At 37.7% G+C, this 21331-nt stretch overlaps 1 protein-coding gene across 2 annotated transcripts in view; it reads right to left on the bottom strand.

The window, feature by feature from the left end:
* The window catches only part of adka (adenosine kinase a), a 159319-nt gene that overhangs the window by 82787 nt on the left and 55201 nt on the right, over positions 1 to 21331 (bottom strand). For both annotated transcript variants that reach the window (XM_039672133.2, XM_039672135.2), the window contains exons 5-6: positions 5963 to 6135; positions 1226 to 1334 (exon numbers count right to left, since the gene is read on the bottom strand). In XM_039672133.2, coding sequence (XP_039528067.2) covers positions 1226 to 1334; positions 5963 to 6135 — 282 coding nt within the window. The remainder of the gene's footprint in view (positions 1 to 1225; positions 1335 to 5962; positions 6136 to 21331) is intronic.

Here is a 21331-nt window from a genome sequence, read left to right on the forward strand (position 1 = left end):
CTGCAAGCAGACCGACTGTGCTTCAGACTGCATTTCCCCCCACTTTGCAGAACCAGTTACAGTTCAGGACTTCATGCATCGCTGCATTGTTGGGTTTGGAACAGAAATTACATAGTTTGTGATCTAATGGTAGAAATATTGTCATAATCAAAAAACATTTAACCCTTGTGCATCAATTTAACAAAGTTACAAATAGGTAAAATGAGGACAAAAAAATGTCTGTGTCAAAAAACTGTCATAAAAATGTGAAGCTTGGGAGCACAGACTTAAGTTTGGTATTATTTTAAAGAAGACCCTTGGCAGATTATTACTGAAGTAAAAAAAAAAAAAGTTAAGTAATAAAAAAAGTAATAAGTTTATGAAAATTATTGCTGAAAATGATTTTATATAAAATATATATTTTATAAAACAAGTTGAACTCAACTAAACTAAAGTTGTGTTCCAAATTTGAGGTTGATATTTCAAAAAATTAGCTTTCGGTAAGAGGTTGTTTGGGCACAGTAACAGATTTTTCCCCATTGGGTGCCAGCAAAATTCCACTCGTGCACACAGTGATTGGATTCGTTATTTGCAGTTGAGTTTTTCTCTCTCAATATTACAAAACACACACGTATTTTTTATAACACACATACTAACCACACTCAGACATCCATACCAACACACCCACACAATTATCGTTGCACAATTTATCCAATTGGATCTATAATATTCTGAGGCAGAAAACAAGAATAAAGCGATATTTGTTTTATAGACCAAACCTGGAAAAAAATGGCACCATATGGTAAAAAAAAAAAAAAAATTGAAACCTTCCCAACAGAATGAAAGCCTCTTAACAAAGATTTCATAATTTTATAGTTAAATGGCCCTGGGATTAAAAATTGCAGTTTTAATGGGTTTCAATGGGGCCATTTTTGTCCAAAAGACGCTGAGAGGGAGTATTTTGTGTATCTAGAGCAAAAAAGAAAATGGCAGTGAAATATAAAAATACACATATTTCAATAAAAATACACACCTGTGCCAAAATGTATGCAGTTAGCATTAACAGAGGCAAAGTGATCAAAAAAACTAAAATGAAAAGAGGAAAAAGTTTAACCCTCGGCAATCTGATAGTTTGGTTGAAAAAAAGAATAAGCAAACTTGAGAAGCTGAATTTTAACACTGCAACACATGGTGACAAACTGCAAGAAATTAAGGCAAAAGTGTCAAGAGAGGCATTTCTACTTACAGCGATGTAGTAAACTTGGGCCCTCTCAACAAGCTTCCAGTTCTCCTCCAGATCGAGGTGTTTCTCTTTTTTGTAGCAATTTGCAGCAGCAAGATTTGCAACAAGAGACCTAATGGAAGAAAAATCACAAAACTACAGTAAATCTAACTTTCAGAGTACAGATTTGGGTCAATATTATAAACAAATAATTCGCAGATTAAGCCATTATTTTCCAGCAAAAAAATTATGTTTAAATATTTCCTAAAGGATTTAGTTAATGGAAATATACATTCCAGCTTCCAGGACTGGAAATTAAAAATCTTTTAAATTGTTGTACATTGTTTTTTTTGTACAGAAAACATAACCTAAACATTATATATTTTAATAAATTGTATTCATTTAAACAATACTACATATATACACAGGACATAAATAATCTAAAATAACTGTACATATTCTTATAATTTCTGGCATGCACACAAATTTGTTTCAATAAATAAAATATATTTAAAAATATATATTATATTATGTATATGCATATTAAGCATATTATTATGTTTTGTAGTGGGGTCATGTGAAAGTGAAAACCCTGGTAGGCATACAATTTTTTTTTAAAAATACAGCAAGATAAATTGCCCAGACAAAAATTACTTGTTGAATACCTAAATAAAATACCTGTTTCAGAAATATTTTTTTCTCCAGAAAGTTTTGGAGAAAAATTGTATCTTCAAATTATCATCATTATACGTCCTAAAGGCACTGTCTATTTCACATAACACCAATCCCCATTTCCTTCTCTTAAATGGATTTATATGAAAGAAGCCACATAATGCAGTAGAGAAACCAACTCTATCTTCAGGGTGATGGTGTAAATTATGTAGCTCCTTGAAAACGTGCTGCTGTAACTTTGTAAATTGCTGTAGGCGGAATACGGCTAACATATGGACTATGGTTTTCTAAACAGCTGCTTTGTCTTAGCTCTGCTAGAATTAAATATCAACACGCTTTTTTCTTTATTTCTCTTCTTTTTATCTAAGTGCAAATGCCTTACAAGACCTTTCCCATAAATAAATGAACAAACAAATCAATAATGCAGGAGAACTGCAAACGTCCACCGGGACTGCTGTTTCTCCATTAACCTCCCGGTGGTCCTCGTATCAACAAAAACAACTAATTCCACTTTGAAAAACAACCACTCTCATTATTCACTTGTTACTGAGAGGATGCGGTCCCAACAGGCCAGCAGCTACAATGGACCAGGATTACTAGCCTTACAGAAGAAGCACTGCTATGCACAGTCAGGCCACAAATGAGAATCGATAGACCTGCGGTTATGGCTTTTGGAGGAAAAGTGAAAAGCATTGATAGAAATAGCAGAGACATAGTATTTATGAACTGGTGCATGCTTGCTAAAAAGGGTTCAAGAGAATATAAATGTAAATCAAGTAACCATAAATATGCACACACACACAAACACACACACACACATATATATATATATATATATATATATATATATATATATATATATATATGAAGAGTTCAGATGCAAAAGCCTCTAAATGCCATTTGAAATGTTCTTCTTTAATGATGATTTTTATCAAACTTGTATATTGAATATACTTGTATATTCACTGAACTTAAATATACAAGCTTGATAAAAATGATCATTCTAGAAGAAAATGTCAAATGGCACTTAGAGGCTGAACTCTTTATATATATATACATATACACACACACATATATATATGTATGTATGTATGTTACACTTGATTTACAAATATTTTCTTTTGAAACCTTTTTAACAAGCATGCACCATTCCAAACTTAAAATTTCCTATCTAAATTGACTATGTATTTGAGATGCACCAATACTAAATTTCAGGCCAGTACGGTGATGAGCTAATAATTATTTTCATGCTTCCTATTTTAATTAGGGCTGTGCAAAAGTTAATTGCGATTAATCGCATCCAAAATAAAAGTCTGTTTTACATAATATATTTGAGTGTGCTGTATATAATTATTTTGTATATATAAATACCTATGCATGCATGTATATATTTAAGAGTTATTTGCGCTTAAATTCTGTATATATATATAAATACATAATCTATATTATATAAATATAAATATTTTATATAGGAATAACACATTTTCTTATATATATACATGCATGTGTGTGTATTTATATATACAAAATAATTATATACAGCACACACAAATATATTATGTAAACACAGCCTTTTATTTTGGATGCGATTAATCGCAATTAACTTTTGCACAGCCCTAATTTTAATGTAAAGATTATTTTCATGGGGCCAATAAATGGCAATATAAAAAAAAAACTAAATTTAGAGGGGTCCTTTTAGGTTTTTTTTTTTTTTTTTTTTTTTTACATTTTTCAACTTGCTAATGTTATTTGAGCACGAAAAAGGTAAAAGTTACAAAGCACAAAGTCCACTCCAAAGGGAGTAAGCACGGTTTCTGAACGCCTCGATTGGAGTCTTCAGTTTTCTTCTGAGAATGTGCAAGTAACAAATCCCCTCATTTAAATAATTCCAGCCTAAGGCATAAACAAAAAATAAAAGGGGGATGAGGCTAGTTGCTTTAGTAGTGTGTTGTCGCAATGTCCAAGAGATGCTGTATTTTCCACCCCTGCACAAGTCATGGTTACAAAGGTGCTTCGGGTTGATCCCCTTCACAAAAAAAGCAACTGATTGTAATTTTCACAGTGGAACATGCAAGATGCAGATCTGACACCCTTCTGCTTGATGTCATCGTGTTAATCAAAATCAAATCCATTAAGGCATAATAAGCATTTAGAGTGGCAGAGTCACGCTGATCTGACCAGGCAGATTGTGTCGGACTCTCCTCCACGCTATCATTATCGCTCACAGAGGGAAGCATTGCTGAGAGGAAGGGCAGACCTCTCGCTGCAGGCTGTAGACCCGGGACCTCTCCCTCCCCCCTCCCAAGCCAGTCTTTTAACACCGTTTCCCGTCTGGCTTGTCTCACTGGCGGCAGTGCACAGGTGCTCTGCATAGCTGCAGGGAGAAAGTATTGAGGAAGATATTGATCAAGCCGCTTTCAGGCCCTGAGCTGCAGTCTGTGAATCTCCTGTAATGAAAGGGTCTGCTTTGACAGGTGAGGTGCTAATGAGAAGAGCCTCATAAGGCCAAGGCTGACAGCTCTACAAGCCACTGGTTTTTCAAACTGTCTCTAATACATAGCCCTCTCAACACTATCTATGACAGTCTAAACAATGAGACCAGTCCCAATAAATCTTTCATATATTCCGGGCTACATGGGCCCTTTTAAAAATGCGTAACATGACCAAAAGTACATGTACTCCAAGGCGGTCTAAGATACCTGGAGAAAGCTATCTGTTAGCATTTACTTTTATCAAAACTCTTAACATAAACCCTTTTACAGCAAGAATTTACAATCAAGTAACCAGAATGATCTAAAGTCCTTCTCTTTTGTCAGCTCGCTTCAAAAGAGACACCTGTGACCTGTGAGCAGTTACTCATGTACACACACACTTGCAATAGTTTTGTTAGCAGCTCTTATTAAAAAGCCATAGCATGGCTGACACATGCAAAACAAATGCAGATCACCACCTGAACGATCACGACTGCCTCAGAGGTGCATCTATTATTCAGTTGATGTCACTGACACCGGTGCCCCTGCAAATGCATGCATTTTTCTTTTATTATTATTAAAGGAATTGTCCTCCCAGGAATGATTATGAAATAAGTAAAGTATACAAGTTTTCAGTGTAACTCCTAAAAACAGTTTATAGTGACCACGTCTCTTAAGCTCCAAAATACAGTGTTTCCTGCACTACTACTAAGCAGCACATTTGTGAATATATAGCACAAAAAAATATTGATTGACTTTAACAAACTACTTCTATGAGCCAGTTAATTTTACAGAATTTTTTTTACAGTGGTTACTGAATAAATCTCAGTTAACGGAACCGAAATGTATTCATTTTCATTTTGTGATGTCTGACTAATAACTACAAGCAAACGTACAATAATATAAACATTTAATACAAACGAATAATGTAATAAAAAGCTAATTAAATTACATAAAATTTATATATAAGGTATTTATTTCTGATTTGTCACATCTGTTCTGTTGAAATTGAAAACATCATCAAACTTCTGAGTGTGTTTTTCTTTTATCTTTTACTAAATATTCTTATCAAGAGCGAAGAGTCATTCATAAAATCATTAAGGAACCACATAAAAATTAAATTAATCATTATTATTAAGCTCCCACTCCTACTGTCATTGGCATCAGAATTAGATTTTAAGATTATATGGGGAGTCCCCAGAGTTTATATAAAAATTAGAGATTTATACAATAAGTCAATGAGCTTAAATGGTTACAAATCACATCCCCTTCTCAAGCAGAGAAACAGTAAATAACACTTAAACGCATCAAATGCTCAAACATGTAGGTAGCACATAATTTGGTCAGATCAGTTTCACATATCTGCTCAGTCATGGAATCTAGCACCCTTCAGGGCCAAGTCATGCGGTGTATCAAAATACCTCTGTGCTGATCTAACCCCGGCAAATAAATAAATCAAGAGCTCTGGCGGAAAAGAGCAGAACAGCCGGCAAGGGAACAGTGAGTCCCAGTGCATGGTGAGGTGGGGTGTGTGAATGTGCACTGTGTGTGTGTGCAGGGGGGGGTGCTATCCTGAGGAAGCGATAAGGGCCCTCCCTAGAGGAAAGGGGTGGCTGACCTGTTGTCGCCAGTGATGCAGGCCGCGCAGGTCCCTGTGGGCTCCTCGCTCTGCTCGTAATAGTGGGCATCCACGTTGGCCTCCTCTGCCTTCTCCTTCAAGATCTTCCCGAACTTATCCTTCCCGATGCAGCCAAAGAAGGTGCCAACTTTGTGCGGCTCCCGGATCATCCACTGAGAGGGGAGCAAAAAGGAAATAGAGGAGGAAAAGCGATTATTATAACATGTAAACACAGCTTCCATATCTGAGAAAAAAAAAGACTGGAAATCAAATATCCAGGAACTAGGAAGTTGTCTATATATTGACAATTCCTGGAAAGGCAAAATAGACCATGATAGAGAGGCCCCTGTGCGTGCAACTCTGCAAGAGAATAACTAGTAAAAACAGGAAGTAATAGCAAACTGATAAGGAGAAAAAACAAATACATTTTCTCGAATTCAGGGTTAAAAAGTGGTAAAGTAAGGGAACAATGAGTGAGTCATTCTTTAGGCATTTAATATAATGCAGCGTTTGTTAGAAAAGTGACGGCAATGATCAATGATGAAAACTCAATTGTGTGATTAACATTTTCTATTTTTTACATTTACTATAAATATTTATTTTTTACAATCTTTTAGTATTAATAATTTGAAGCTGACACAAAGTATTTTAATGTTCTATGCTAGATGATAAACAAAATGCAGAGATGTGATGCTAATGGAAAAACACTTCTAAAAAAAATACATAAAGTATGTACACGGACAAGCAATTATATTGTAGATAATTATATAATAATATTTATATTTTGACTAGTAAACGCCTAAAGTTTAAATAAATCCATTCTTATGGAGAACTTTCTTTTATATACGCTAAATGGGAAATTATGACTTTCGAAAAATAATTAAATAAACCAAAGGTAAACATTTAAAATGATTTGTATTGAACAAAAGGCAAGTCAACTAGAAATTCAGCTATATTTTATCTTATATATAAATGGATATGGATAACACTAATGTATCGGCTGATACCAGCATGGCCGCCAACATAGAATCCATCCATAGACCTAGTAATTTTTTCGGCACTAAAAGGGCTGCCGCTATTCAGATTGCATTGAATTCTGGTCTTATAAAAGCCTCTGAATATAAAGTGATCAAGTCTGATGGAGCAAAACCTTCACAAAACGGATGGAATAATGAAATGAGACATAGGATGTCTGTCTGTAGGCTGTGTTAAACTAGATTACAGGGGAGCACTGATTCCAGCATCCTGGACGGTGGCTCACCACAAACACTGTGACATTGCCACTTTTATGGGGATGATGAAAAGGTCTTTCTAGGTTTTTAGTGCTGTGGGGTTTAACCTCCGAAGATTTATTAGAGTACACGGTGCTACGTTTGCTGCTTTTATTGCAACCTTGCAATGTCTGTTGATGGGGCCCCTTGTGAATGAGATGCTCTGCCTGAGAGATGACCTGTAAACATGAGAAATTAATCACACCAAACAAAGAGTTGTGTCTGTCTGTAAAGCAATACACCTCTATTTTAAGTGTGGAAGTAGTTATGTACTGTCGCTTTAATGCAAGACGCAAACAGCCTAAATTGTTGATGGGGCAAATGATGCGCCCCAGGTTCTTTGACATCAACATTAAACCGTGTTTACAACCCATTTTACTTGAAACACTGGCCATAATTCTGGTCACTCTGTCAATCAAAACTTGATTTGCAGCTGCACAACACTTCCTATTTCTTAATTACGGATTTACTCCAAGAGGTATTCAATGGCTTGGAAATCTTCTTGTATTCATCCTCTGCTTTGTGCCTTTTAATTACTTTTTCATGGAGTTGTTTGGAGCCTTCATGTTCATGGTGTAAGTTCTGCCACAATATTGACTTGCCAAATTGAACCTTCCAGATGGTGTATTTATACTAAAATCAATCAAAAGCCCTTGACTGCACACAAGTTATCTCCATTTAACTATTGATTCGTTTGAAACCAATTGGCCGTAATGTTTTAAAAGTGGTGAATACTTCTGGATATTATGATTGTCATTATTTTGGATCAAAGCCTAATTAAAATAGTTCACCAAAAAGAAAAAAAAAATCAATTAATACCTTATAGCAATTAAAAAAAAAAACATAGGACTTTAATTTATCTTTAGAACATGTATGAAGATTTTTAATGACATCTGAGAGATTTCTGTCCCTCCATTATATTGACATTTCAAAAAGTTCATAAAGACAATGTAAACTTAATCCATATGATTCGAGCAGTTTAATCCAAGTCTTCTTAATAGACATAATGGTTTTACTGTATATGAACAAAAGTCTAACCACAAAAGTTAATTATGACTTTTAATTATATAACATTCATAATTATACTGTATATTAAGACAAATAATTTTGACTTTTATTCACTGAAACGATATCTAAATTATGAATTTATAATGATATTTCATTTTTGGGTGAATGCAAGTCTGACATAATTCAGTACTGTAAAACAACAAATATGAAAGTCCTTTTTTACAAACAAACACTAAAAGACCATGAATGTGCATTAAATATGGTCACTTTTGATGTTCGAAATGCATAAAGAAGCAAATGCCACCCTTTCTAATCACCCCTGCAGAATCTAACATTTCCTGAGGTCATCTCCCATCATTCCTGCTGCTACTGTTTACAGACCCAACACTTGCACATCACATGCTGCGTTGCATTTTAACTGCACCTGGTGAGTGTTTTTCCACCAGGTGCAGTTACTTGACAGTAAACTTTGGAGGGGTTTGTAAAACACACATCTAAACATATACATGCCAGTATTGTGATTCAAATGGTACATGCATACATCTTTGATTGTATTGGAGACAGAAGAGCTCCAATGATCAGGAAGGAACGGGTCAGGGCGGGCCTCTAAAAACAGCTTGGCACAGCACACACCTTTGTTCCGACTCTCATAATCAAAGCCAGCCAAAAACTGCAGCCAATCAAAGAGGTCCGCTGTGAAACACCAGTCTATTCGTCTCCATCAACTGCAATAACCCCCTCCTGCTGACAATTACTTTCAAATGGAGATCTAAATAAAAGATGATATGTCCATTAAGACAAAGAGCTATCTGCAGGGTCGCGGGGAGGTCGGTCTGCGGCAGGCGTAAGGGATATTCATGCTCAGTCACATCCCAATTACCCGCCAGCAGCACTGACAGGGTGTGAGCAAATGTGCGTGAGGGAAGCTTCATTACGGAGGGGGATGAAGTGCTGAAATTAAACAGCAGTGTCTCCCGCTGCGTTGAGCCCCCCGGCCTAGAGCACGCAGCCTGGCTCTGACATAATGTGGCTGCACGTGGTCACGTAAGCAAAGACTCTCTCTCACACACACACACACTAGAGGCTGACATTTTTTCGGGAATCCCACGGGTCCCGGGATTCCCGTGGGATTCCCGCAGGATGGGAGTCATCTTTGCTATTAATCACGGGATTTGGACGGTACAGGATAAATGGTTAACGGGAGCAGACGGGAGCGGGAATCAACCAATAGCAAAGACGACAAAAAAAAAAGCAAAAAGTAAATGCACCATTTTGTAGTTTCCTTTTAATACGCCTAAAATGTAGCGAAATTAAAAAATAACTACACGACCCAGCCGTTCCAGAAGCCATCAGTGCTTTTTGTCACGGCTTACCGCCGGAATTCAAAGAGCAGTGATTGAGGGACAGACACAGAATGTGTTCGAATTTTAAAGATTCTGCGCGGCGCTGAGCTTCTCGTCCGGTGTGCGACCCCCCTTTAGTCAAGTAGCAAGTGATTCAGGGATGAGCGGTCTGAAGAGGCACGCAAATTCAGGAAAGCCATGTTGCAGCCTACACAGCAACATATAACTAAAATTTGTCTCATTATGCAAGAGCATAATTGATGAAAATCTTTTTAAAATGTAATTTAAAAAAACTATAAATGTAAACTGTAAATGTATTGTTTACTCAACAATAAATGAGTAAAATGCAGCTTTATGTGCTGTTTGGGTTTATTAAATTGTAGACATGGTGTGATGTACTGTTTTTCTTTTATTTACTGTCTTCCATTTTCTGGAGAAAATCTAGAAACTGGGGCTCAGCAGCTGGTCTAAAACAGGATGGATTGGAGAGGATGCAGAATTGCAGATTAAATCAAATTCTATGTATTAACTAAACATTAATTGAAGAAAAAATATATATGGGAGCGGTACAGGAGTGGGAGTCAGTTTAAACAGGAGTGGGATGGGAGTGGGAGTCAATTTACCAGGAGCGGGATGGGATGGGATTATTTTTTAAACTTTGGTCTGGGAGTGGGACGGGACAAGATTTCTTTCTATGGGAGTGGGACGGGACAGGAGTGAAAATCCACTCCCGTGTCATCCTCTAACACACACACACGCTGTACTGTATGCAAGCATACATTAGGGTTGTTTGGGAAGTGAAGAGAAACATGCAAACCAAAACAAATAAATTATGCAAAATGCTGATGTTCCCACAAAATTTGCTGATCGTATGGAAAAGACTGTAGTTTTTTTTTTGTTTTTTTTTACATTAAGACTACAACACAGCAGGTAGAGCCAGATTAGGCCATTATGGGAAGAAAACATGTATCAGGACATGCATGCATGTCAGAGTAAATAAAAATCTTCCCATAACCCAAAACTGTCCATAGTTTGGTGGCCACTCATGGAAGTATCTTTTACTTTTTATAAATCTAAATTTAAAGCGTATGTGCACTAATGTGATGGGACGTTAGAACCGGCTCATATTCCGCATCAAAACAATTAGCAATCAGTGTAGTCAGATTACTGAACAAAGGACTCTTTATGAGCAGTTCGTTTTCAAACCAACAAATACAACCGAGTAAAAAAAAAAAACACACACTTTACAAATTACAAAGTTTTGTCAGCAGTTTTTTTTATATACACTAAAGACATTTATAATGTTAAATATGTTAAAAATGTTAAATAATATATTAATATAAAATGTTAAATAGTATAAGAGACTTACATTTAAAATATTTAGTATAACATTTAAAAAAAATACCATTCCCAAACTTTTGAACTGTGAGGAATATTACCACATTTATATAATTAATTGTGTCAGATTTCATTAATAAATGTAATTATTTGTCACAAATCTCATGGTTTGGAAATGGAATTGCATTTTAAAATATGTTTTACTCAAAAGTACCAAAATGAACAACAGTTATTAAATTCCTTATAATTCCCATTTCTAATTACATCCCAAACAAGATATTCCTCTAAATGTCTGAGGGGCATTAATTGTAGAAGTGAGGGCTTTTTCACAGGGAGGTGACCCAGCACGTATCCCAGCATCCACCAGCTGCCACTCCTCTTTGTCACATGCTTGCTGCAGTTATCACTCAATTGCCAGAGGACAATCAGAGCATCCGCTGACGGCCTCCGCGCAGCACAGCCAAATACTGGGCTCAATAACTGAAGCCCATCAAGGTTCTGACGTATCAAAGCACATGGGGAAAAAAAAACCCCTAAGAGCCTAGACTGAAGTGATCCGTTTCATAATCACGGCTTCTCTTTTGATCTATACCACAAAGAGGCCGACTACCGACTACAGCAGAGCCGTGAAAACCCAACAAACTGCACTATAATTCAGGTAAAAGAGTGACATAACCTAATTTTGAACTCTAATCCTTCGAAAATCCCAATGTACCTCATGCCAGGGGGCTTAAAAAGGAGGTTTGAATACAATGCCTTATTAGGCTTGACTGTTTGGCAGAGCTACAGAAAAGCCAAAATTAGATTAATTTGCTTTTGACACACTGTAATAATCTAATAGCATTTAGCTCAGTGAACCCAGGCTTAAACAATGGCAATGAATGCTCTTTAACCTGAAAATCTCCAGAACCCAGCCAACACATCTCAGGATTAAAAGCCCTCTGTAACCTGATGGATGCAACTCCAATTACAGGCTTATCAAACTGGCAAAAACCGCAGTGCGACTATTTATAGACCGAACTGAAATAGCCAGCGCCTGCCTCCCAAAAGTGGTCATGAGGCAATCTGGCCCGCACAAGCCGCCTGCATCAAGCGATTCCTCCACCAAAAGATGACGAGTACCCTCTGTGTGCTGACGTGGGCCACTGGATGTGACTGATGCGTGCTGTGCGTTCGCATGTCACTTTTGAAGCTAACTGGAAGCAGCACTTGACAGAGAAGAGAGAATGATGTTAGCAGAGAGAAAGAGAGAAATGAAAATGAGTCATATCTCTAAGGACGCAGACAGAGAGGAGAACTGTGCACAGGCACGGCTGTCACTGGCCGCAGACACATGAATAAATAAAGGCATTATAATGAAGACAACTCGCCGTCTGCCCATCAGAGCCTGCCCAGCCTGGCACCAAAGCTCAGGATGTAGAGAGGGAAGAGAAAAAATAATAAATAAGAATGAGCGAGAGACAGAACAAGGCAGGGGAGGAAGAGAGAGAGGCACATCACCATGATTGACAATGATGAGCACTGTCTGCTTCTATTAAATCAGTCATTGCTACAGTATAGGACTCAAGTCTCAGCTCTCTCAATAGGCTAACAAGCTCAGGACTTCACCGTTTCCATCAGCCGTTTACTCTCGCGTCCCCCCCACAGAGCGAAACATCTGGTCAGTTTCTCTTATCTGCTTTATTTCACGCTCAGGTGGCTTAGTGAGGTGTTGTGTGCCATTTCCCCCGTGTGCCCAGTGCCAATGGTGTCATATTTGGACTGCTGTCTGTGACATTCTCTTTCACACCTCCCAATGCTGGGCTGTTTCCATGTGACATCCTCACCATAGCGACAGGGCCGAGGAGGAAGACAGCCGGCGACTTGGCGAGGCATGATCAGATGCGTGCGGGCCTGTCAGGAGTCTTCCTCGCTCTGTCCAGACCAGGAATAGGTCATGCTGGTTGAGTCATTCAAGAACCAACAAGTCGATTAGTGAGATTGACTAGTTTATCTGGAGCTTTCTTTTTCGTACGGTCTAGTTCAGGGTTGTAAATCTCAGCTCTAGGAGGGCAATAGCCCTGCAGAGTTTAGCTTCAACCCCAATTAAACACACTTGATCCAGCTAATCAAGTCATTCAGGCTTATTGGGAAACTGCAGGTGTGTGTGTGTGTGTGTAGGGCTGGAATTAAACTCTACAGGGCTAACAGATTTGCACCCCTGGTCTAGTTGAAAAACACAAAAACAGATCTTGCATAAGCCAATTTTGTTTCTTGTCAAGCTACGAGCTAATCATAATTTGCAACGCTTAAGCTACATTAGTTAAGCTACGAACAAAGTATCTAACTATACTCAATCTTTTAAGGATGTCAACACATAAGTATCCAATTACATTACGTAATTTGTAAATTAGCGGCAAATTGTTTGAACTGATAAATTTACAATAAAACTGCTAAAATTGAAACGATGATAAACCCTTTCATTTCATACAAGAACAACAGTAAACTAACCGATTCACAAGAATAAATGGAACATGACAACATTTCATATGAAAATACCATTTTATAAAGAAAGCACTTTTTAAAATTAATTGGAGTTTCCAATGTTACAGAGAGAAAGATAGATGGTTATATAATAGGATGCACGATATATCGGCCACATTATCGGTACCGGCCGATATATTATCATTTTTTTATGCTATCGGCCCAAAAAGAACATTTAGCCGATATCTGAAAACCGGTAAATAATGTATTATTTCCTTCAGCTGAGGCACTTTAGATGTGCACTGTTGAATGTGAACGATTGAAATCACTTTAAAAAAAGGAAAATCCAGTTAAAGTGCAAAATGTGCAGCGCAAGTCTGTAATATTGGCTGCACAACATTAAAATAAGAACAGAACATCATAATTGTGTTTGTATCTTTGTTTTTAAAGGGGAAAATCAAAAATTGTCAAAAAATTTGGATTTAGATTTAGCGGCCAAAATATCGGTTATAGGCTTTCAAATATAAAGAATTATCGGTTCTCGGTATCGGCCAAAATTGTCATATCGGTGCATCCCAAGTATATAACACAGGGTGTTCTTGAGACCAACTAGTTAACTAGTATTTCATGCAACCCACTGACTAGTTGATTTTGAAAATATTTAATTCCACACATCCCTCCCTACCCCAGACAAACAGATCTGGCAACAAGTTGAACACACAGATCTGTACAGATCTCATCTTTTCCCAACCACAGCCCGGGGAGCAACAAACACGAAGCCACGCTTCCCTGTAATCCCAGGCATTTCTGCACCATCTAATTTTCTCAGAGTGTAGGCAGACAGAGATGGAGGGGGAAAGTGAGAGGGAAAAAAATGGCTCATTACATAAGCTGCTTGTGCGACTGCAGTGCCCACACCATCCCAATAAGTGGCAGTTTTAGAGCAATCTAACGTAACAATCAAGGGACACACACAAACACAGAGCTGCTGGGTTATGTGCAGGAATACAGCCTGTTTTTTTAATACTGTGTTTGACAATTGGTTTCAGAAAAAGAGTTTCAGTTCCCCACTCCAAGTCACTGTTAAGTTCTGGTTCTGAACTGAATTGTGATTGCGTCATCATGACATCAAGAGAAGCAGCAAATTCTGCAGGCAATTTTAACACCATAAAATGAAGCATTTTCCACACAAACCAAGTTCTCTGAGAAAAACAAGATTTTGTTTTTTACTTTGATGTATATTATGTATTTTTTTGGATAATTGTTAATATAAAACATATTTTTATATGCTTTTATAATATTTATTTGAAATTTGATTCAAGCTTCTGTAATAGCGAATTTAATTTTTAAAAATTATAATTTTTTTAAATAATTTAAAAAAATATATATATATTTTTTTTTTTACTACCACCATCTTTTTCATATCGCTGTCTTTGAATTCACACTATATAGCAATATTCAAATGTATTAATATTTTTTTTTACTTTGATGTACATTATCTATTTTTGGGGGATAATTGTTAATATAAAACATATTTTTATATACTTTTATAATATTTATTCAAAAATTTTTTCAAGCTTCTGTAATAGCGGCGGCAACACAATATGCTGACGTTTTGCATTAATTCAACATTATAATCCATTGTTTCTCACTATAAAGTCTGTTAATAGTAAAATTACAATTACATCGGCACATAAAGATATATTCAAATAAATCTAAAGTAAAAACTAAATTAAAAATACAATCCAATAAATAAATAAATTCATGTGAAGTGCAGACTATGGCTTTCAACCGAACCAAACAAACCAAAGTCAGGTCTTCACCAAAAGCACCAGTGTGAAAGTGTCCTCAGAGAGGAGAGAGAGCAGGAGGTGTTCGGGTCTCTGTGAGAGCCTGTGAATGCCACTTCCCCTCTTGGCCAGGCCGGCGGCCTCCAGTGTGACTGTGCGGTGTCTTGTTTCGGACAAGGGCTTGGGAGAGAGAATGGAGTTACCGATGTCTTTGAACACTGCGGTAGCACAGTGTAAATGACACCATCCGGTCTGACTCGCTCCGTTTCTATGCAACTCACACATACTTGTAAGGAGCCACCAGGTGCTATCTGCTGAGAGATCAGATCAGAGGCACCAACGAAGGCCCATTTCCCAGACTAACCTTTCAGACGCGGCCGAACAGAATGCTTGCGCATCAAGGCCAAGCAGAGTTTATCTGACAAACATACTGGTTTTCCCTATCCAACTGGTTAAACATACAGTACAGGCCTCTGTTGTTTAGTGCTGGAGAGGCCTGATGAATTATTCATAAGACAAACAAGCCCGTGCTGATGCACAATGATCCGTCACAATGGACTCTTTCTATTGGGTGTCCTGCAAGTTGGCGCGCTCAACGGGGGCATAGTCTGGGAGACTAGGTTCTCGCTAAATCTCTCATTAATATGAGAGAGAGAGAGAGAGAGAGGTCATGAAACCCACCAGTCAATTTATGGTTAGAGTTTATCTGGTTGTAAAATGGTGCTTTGCGCTTCTCGGTCCAGGACCATGATGCATGGGAGGTTAATCCTGTCTGTGGGGTGAGGGGGGTTAGAAAGGGGAAATAGTGTGTGAGCGACAGCAACTTCCCCTACCCAGACGGAGCTGCAGGTGAATTGTTTTTGCCCCTGAACCTTAAATTGACACTGTGCTTTGATCTCCCGCACATGCCAGACGCCCATAGGGAAAAGATCAGTGGCGTACTGGGACAAATACGTGCCGGGGGTGTGGGGGGGTTGGGGTATTGGAGTGTGAGAAAGAGAGGATGTGAGAAACAGGGGGAGGGGTAGACAGAAGAGAATGCGTCTTAAAAGGCTAGTTCACCACAAAAATGACAGTTGCGTAGTTGCTTACTCACCCTCACTTAGATCCATGACTATCTACCATGGACCACAAAAGGAGATGTTAGGCAGAATGTTCACGGGGCACTTTTTCCAGTGAAGAATGTCAACGAGAACTCCAGATATGACAAACAGGAACATAAAAGTCCTATGCCATGACTTGTGCACTATTCAAAGCCTCCACAAAAGAGTGTTTTAAGTCATTCAAGTTCAGAACAGCATATGATCAAGCAAATTATAAGTTATATTTTCAAGTTCAAGAAATATTAAAAGGAAAGCACTAATGTGCATAAGGGCTGGGTGATAATATTGAAATATCCACAATTTTACGCTTTTATGCCTTTTTGTTTGGCCATTAGGTTCCCTAAAGACCACCATTAGAAGTCAGTAAGTTTGATTTATTTCATTAATCAGTTTAAGCGGTCAATGAATCGATCCAAAAGTCAGGTTGTCAGTCTCTTCATGACTTTTTAAATAAATGAAAAACAATTTCAAAAAAAAACTTCTCGCATTACACATTTCAAATATAATTGCAAACAACAGGCAAATGTTAAAATAATGGTTATTATTTGTGGAAGAAAAATAAATAAAATCAGTATTAAACCAATTCAGGTAAATATATATTTTAATAAGATGTATGTTAAATAAATGCATACCATAAAAAAGCAGAAAGATAATGAGATTCTTGTATTGATATTGTCCAACCCTAAGGCCCCGTCCACACTACTGCGTTTTCGTTTACGCTTGCACCTCCCGTCCAGACTAAAACGGAAAAAAACGAAGACCTAAAATGGAGAAGTTTAGAAACGCTGGACCTCCGTTTTAAGTTTTTTTAATCTCCGGAGGGCGTTTTAGTGTAGATGGGACAAAACGGAGGAGTTTAGAAACGATGACGCAGAGGCTCACGCTCGGCTCTATGATTGGGTGTCATCAGTCAGACGTATCCTTCCCTGATTTGTCAGCCACTGTTTACATTGCGCATGCCCAGTGTTGGTGAATGGTCACGTTATCCACGTTTTAAGTTGTTTTAATGTGGACAGAGATCAATACTAATATGCAGATAAAACGCTGGCGTGGACGGAGATCGTATTCGTTTTAATTCTCCGTTTTTAAATGAAAACGCAGTAGTGTGGACGGTGCCTAATATATAGTATTTTACATAATACATGGCAGATTATACAATAGTATTACTAGGTACTATTAAAATATATTAACACTGATCTCCATAATGTGATTTGTATTCATGCACGCATCATGCTTATTAATGCTGTGACCGAGGCCACTCACTTACTGGGTGGTGTGCGTTTCTCGGTGTGTCTGCGTCAAACTGGATGTTAACTGACAGCAAATAAACTACAGGAAAAGGTTTAAAAAATTGTTTGTGTATGATGGTATTAGTGGCTCGAGGCTTGAACACCAAACAGCTTCATTGAGCTACTGTTTGTCTTTCCCAAGCCCTGCAGCTTGATTCTGAAACAGAAGACCAGGAGCCACTCGAGTGCGATTCATGGCGTGTTAATAAACTCCCCTGTTTGACAGGGCTGTTCATTGCTCTGTTGCATTGTGTTCTTTTATCGGCACAAATTGACCCCCCCCCTCCCTCCCCCTCGCCCTTCTCTGAGAAAGAAAGAGCCTTTCAAATGCGCTCCATTCAAACTGAGCTACGGGATCAGAGGCATTGCCGAGTGACCTTTGACCCCACAGTGCCGAAAGGGTTTGCAAAGCAACAAAAGCCAGTTTTACACCCCTCACAGCCTGACAAGAACATGACAGGAAATTATCAATTCATCCAAAGAATGAAAACAAGCCAGGAGAAAATTGAAAGCCCAAGTCAATTAAAGCATTTTTTAAATGCACACATGACAATCTTTTATGCAAAGGTGAATATGAGTCGCGTTTTTATTTTGTTCACCATTAAACGCCTAATTGAATGCTGAATTGACAAAAGAGGACCTTGGGTGTCTTTGTGCAGGTTGCTGAACAGGTAGAGACATACAAGGAGGTATCTTTTAATTTCTCAATGAAGCATATGTGGGATAAGCAGAGATAAAGAAAATTATTAAAATAAATAAACAATAAAACTAAAAACAGATGACTACTTCAAAATAGATCAGAGAGAAGATTATAGAACAGTTTTTTTTTTTGTTGTTGTTATAATCGATAATAGATACAAGGAACCCCAAGAGGAAAGTGTGTGAGTGGAACGGTGTAAAAATAAAGTGTTGAGCAGCTACAACATTAAGAAATCACTAGCAGCTGTGTGTATGCGATTACATGTCTCTGCTGTGAGCAACATAATCTTACCCCCCGCTCGACCCCCCCTGCCAGGCCTGGAAACATCTGTGGGAGTTTAATGGAGAGCAGTAAGACTCATATCTGGTGGCTGAGATGACTGTTTGAGACATGAGTGAGCGCGGAGTGTCTGATTTACGAGACCGACAGCACTCCAGATTCCTCACTCCACTACAGCAGAGCAGGCCCAACTCTTCTTCATTAATCTCCATAAATACTGGCCTGATAAATAAAAAAGCCCCACTCCTGTGAAAAATAAGGGTGCCATTACCAAACCATAAAGCAAGCTGTCTCGATTGCCCAGTTTAAGTGTGAGAGTATGGGCAGAGCCTGCACACAGCATGCCCTGATGTTCTGGAGTATGGTTACTGTATTAAATGGGACAATCTACAGTATAAGCTCCATACAAACAGCATATATCATCATATACATTTCTGTTAGGAGGTTTCCATTGGTTACATTTTTTACTTAATTAATAATTAAGTAATTCTAATAAATAATTCTAATAAAATCAAAACAGGTGTGCATTCTAGAAAATGAAGTGTCCTTTCACCTTGGTTTGCCCTCTTTCTTTTACCTTATTAAAGGGATAGTTCACCCAAAAATGAAAATTAAGTCATTCATTACTCACCCCCATGCTGTACCAACCCCGTAAGACCTTCGTTCGTCTTCGAAACACAAATGAAGATATTTTTGATTAAATTTGAGAGGGGGATCCCTGCTACATAGGCTGCCTAAGGGATTGAAACTTGACGGCCCAGAAAGTCAATGAAGAAAATGTTTAAATATTCCATGTGACAACAGTGGCTTAAGTATAAGTTTATCAAGCGACGATAATACTTTGTGTGAAAAAACTTCTTGAGCCACTGTTGTCACATGGAATATTTAAACATGTTCTTCAATGACATTCTGGGCCGTCAAGTTTCAATCCCTTAGGCAGCCTATGTAGCAGTGATCCAGCTCTCAAATTTAATCAAAAATATCTTCATTTGTGTTCCGAAGACGAGCAAAGGTCTTACGGGGTTGGTACAGCATGGGGGTGAGTAATTAATGCCTTCATTTTCATTTTTGGGTGAACTAACCCTTTAATAACGATGACAATGAAACAGATTTCTAAAAATATTTCACACTAGGGCCGAGCGATAAAATGCTAAACTATCGTCATATAATTTCTCGATAAAACAATAACAACCGTTCGATATAATGTTTAAGCACCAAAACCGGAAAGATACAGCGTTACTCATTTGGACCGCACCACATTTATCTACTCGGCTCAAATTTCAAACTGCAGCAGATGCGTTTACTTGCTGATCGTCTTGGTCACGTGACCACTTAACAGTACTGTGAGATCCAGTGAGAAGCATTTGAATTCAGTGAACAACACAAATGTTTCTGTGACTTAAACTTGCCAGATGAAACAGCACTGACAAACAGAAAATGCTAATTTACATCTGCATCTTAACAACTCAAGCTACAACTACTGTCAACTCAAGCTGCTGTCAAAATGTGCATTAACATGTAATATTAAAATTGCAGCCTGCACAGCAAACTGTGCTTAAGATGTCAAAATCAGGCAACACAAACCTGTTTCATGACATGAAACGATATCATCCGTTAGCACATGCAGAAAAAAAGAAATACATTTTTCTATTAGGATATTTCTATTAGGTCTGGTTTTTACAACTTTCACTTAAGGGCTAAAAATCTGCCTTCAAAGTTGAAATATCGACTGAAATGAAAAATGTTATTATGATCATGTTTTTGGCCTATCACCCTGCCCTATTTCAAACCAAATGCATTTATCTGTGCTTATCACTAATATGAATTTATTTGCAATTCATTTTAATTATACTTTGCAGCATTTAAATTTCAATTGCAATTCTGTCTCGTCGGCTATCGCAATGGGCTATATGCACGCATAAGTTCCGCATTTGACGTAAGGATGCTCGTCCATTTCCGGTTGTGTAGATTAAAGCGGAGGAAAACCGGAGAAAACGGGATTATGGCAGAGTCTTCAATATTTACTGTCCTCCCGTCTTTGAAACGAAACGTACATACGTTTAGATGTAATTTTATATGTAGTTATGTTTATTTAATATAATTTTAAAAAGAAGCATAAACACAACGAGGGGTGTCTGTTTTATCTGTTTTTGTGACTAACGTTTCATTAGTATAACCATGGAGTATAAAATTCAATATAAATTCTCGGTATTGCATTGGACTCTATGATCGGCGGAAGTTATCGAGCATCCTTAATCCTTCACCGGAAATAACGCCGTGCATAGAGCCCATTAAAATTTTAAAAAATTCTCAGTTTAATTCCAAAAGACACGCGTGCATGGCAGGATGACGATATATTGGTGGCATTCTGAATTTAAAAAAGCTGTCTAGACTTGAAATCCACTTGGGACAGTTTGAAAAGTAGACTATTGTTGGCGTTGGTTAAAAAAAAAAAAAAAACGCTCAAAATATATAATACAGTAAATGCTATAGCTGAATCTATTTGAAAACACTTATGTACCACCTTCACCACAGACTGTCAATTCAATGCTTACTGGAATGGATAAAAACTATTACACAGCATTCAGTGAGGAAAAGCGTGGTCATTTATTTCTTAAACTGTGAATTTAATTAAACAAGCTAGAATTCTCAAGGCTGAATGTATTCATACATGCAGCGGTGCACCTGAACATTGTGTGCATTGATAACTGAAGCAATCAGTGCTCCCTTATTTCCTTTCAAACAATAGCTTCTCAGTGGGAAAAAGATCTCAACTGAGAAGCCG

The sequence above is a fragment of the Pimephales promelas genome, chromosome 11 (genome assembly GCF_988280905.1).
Source record: "Pimephales promelas chromosome 11, fPimPro1.hap1.1, whole genome shotgun sequence".
NCBI classification, from domain to species: Eukaryota; Metazoa; Chordata; class Actinopteri; order Cypriniformes; family Leuciscidae; genus Pimephales; species Pimephales promelas.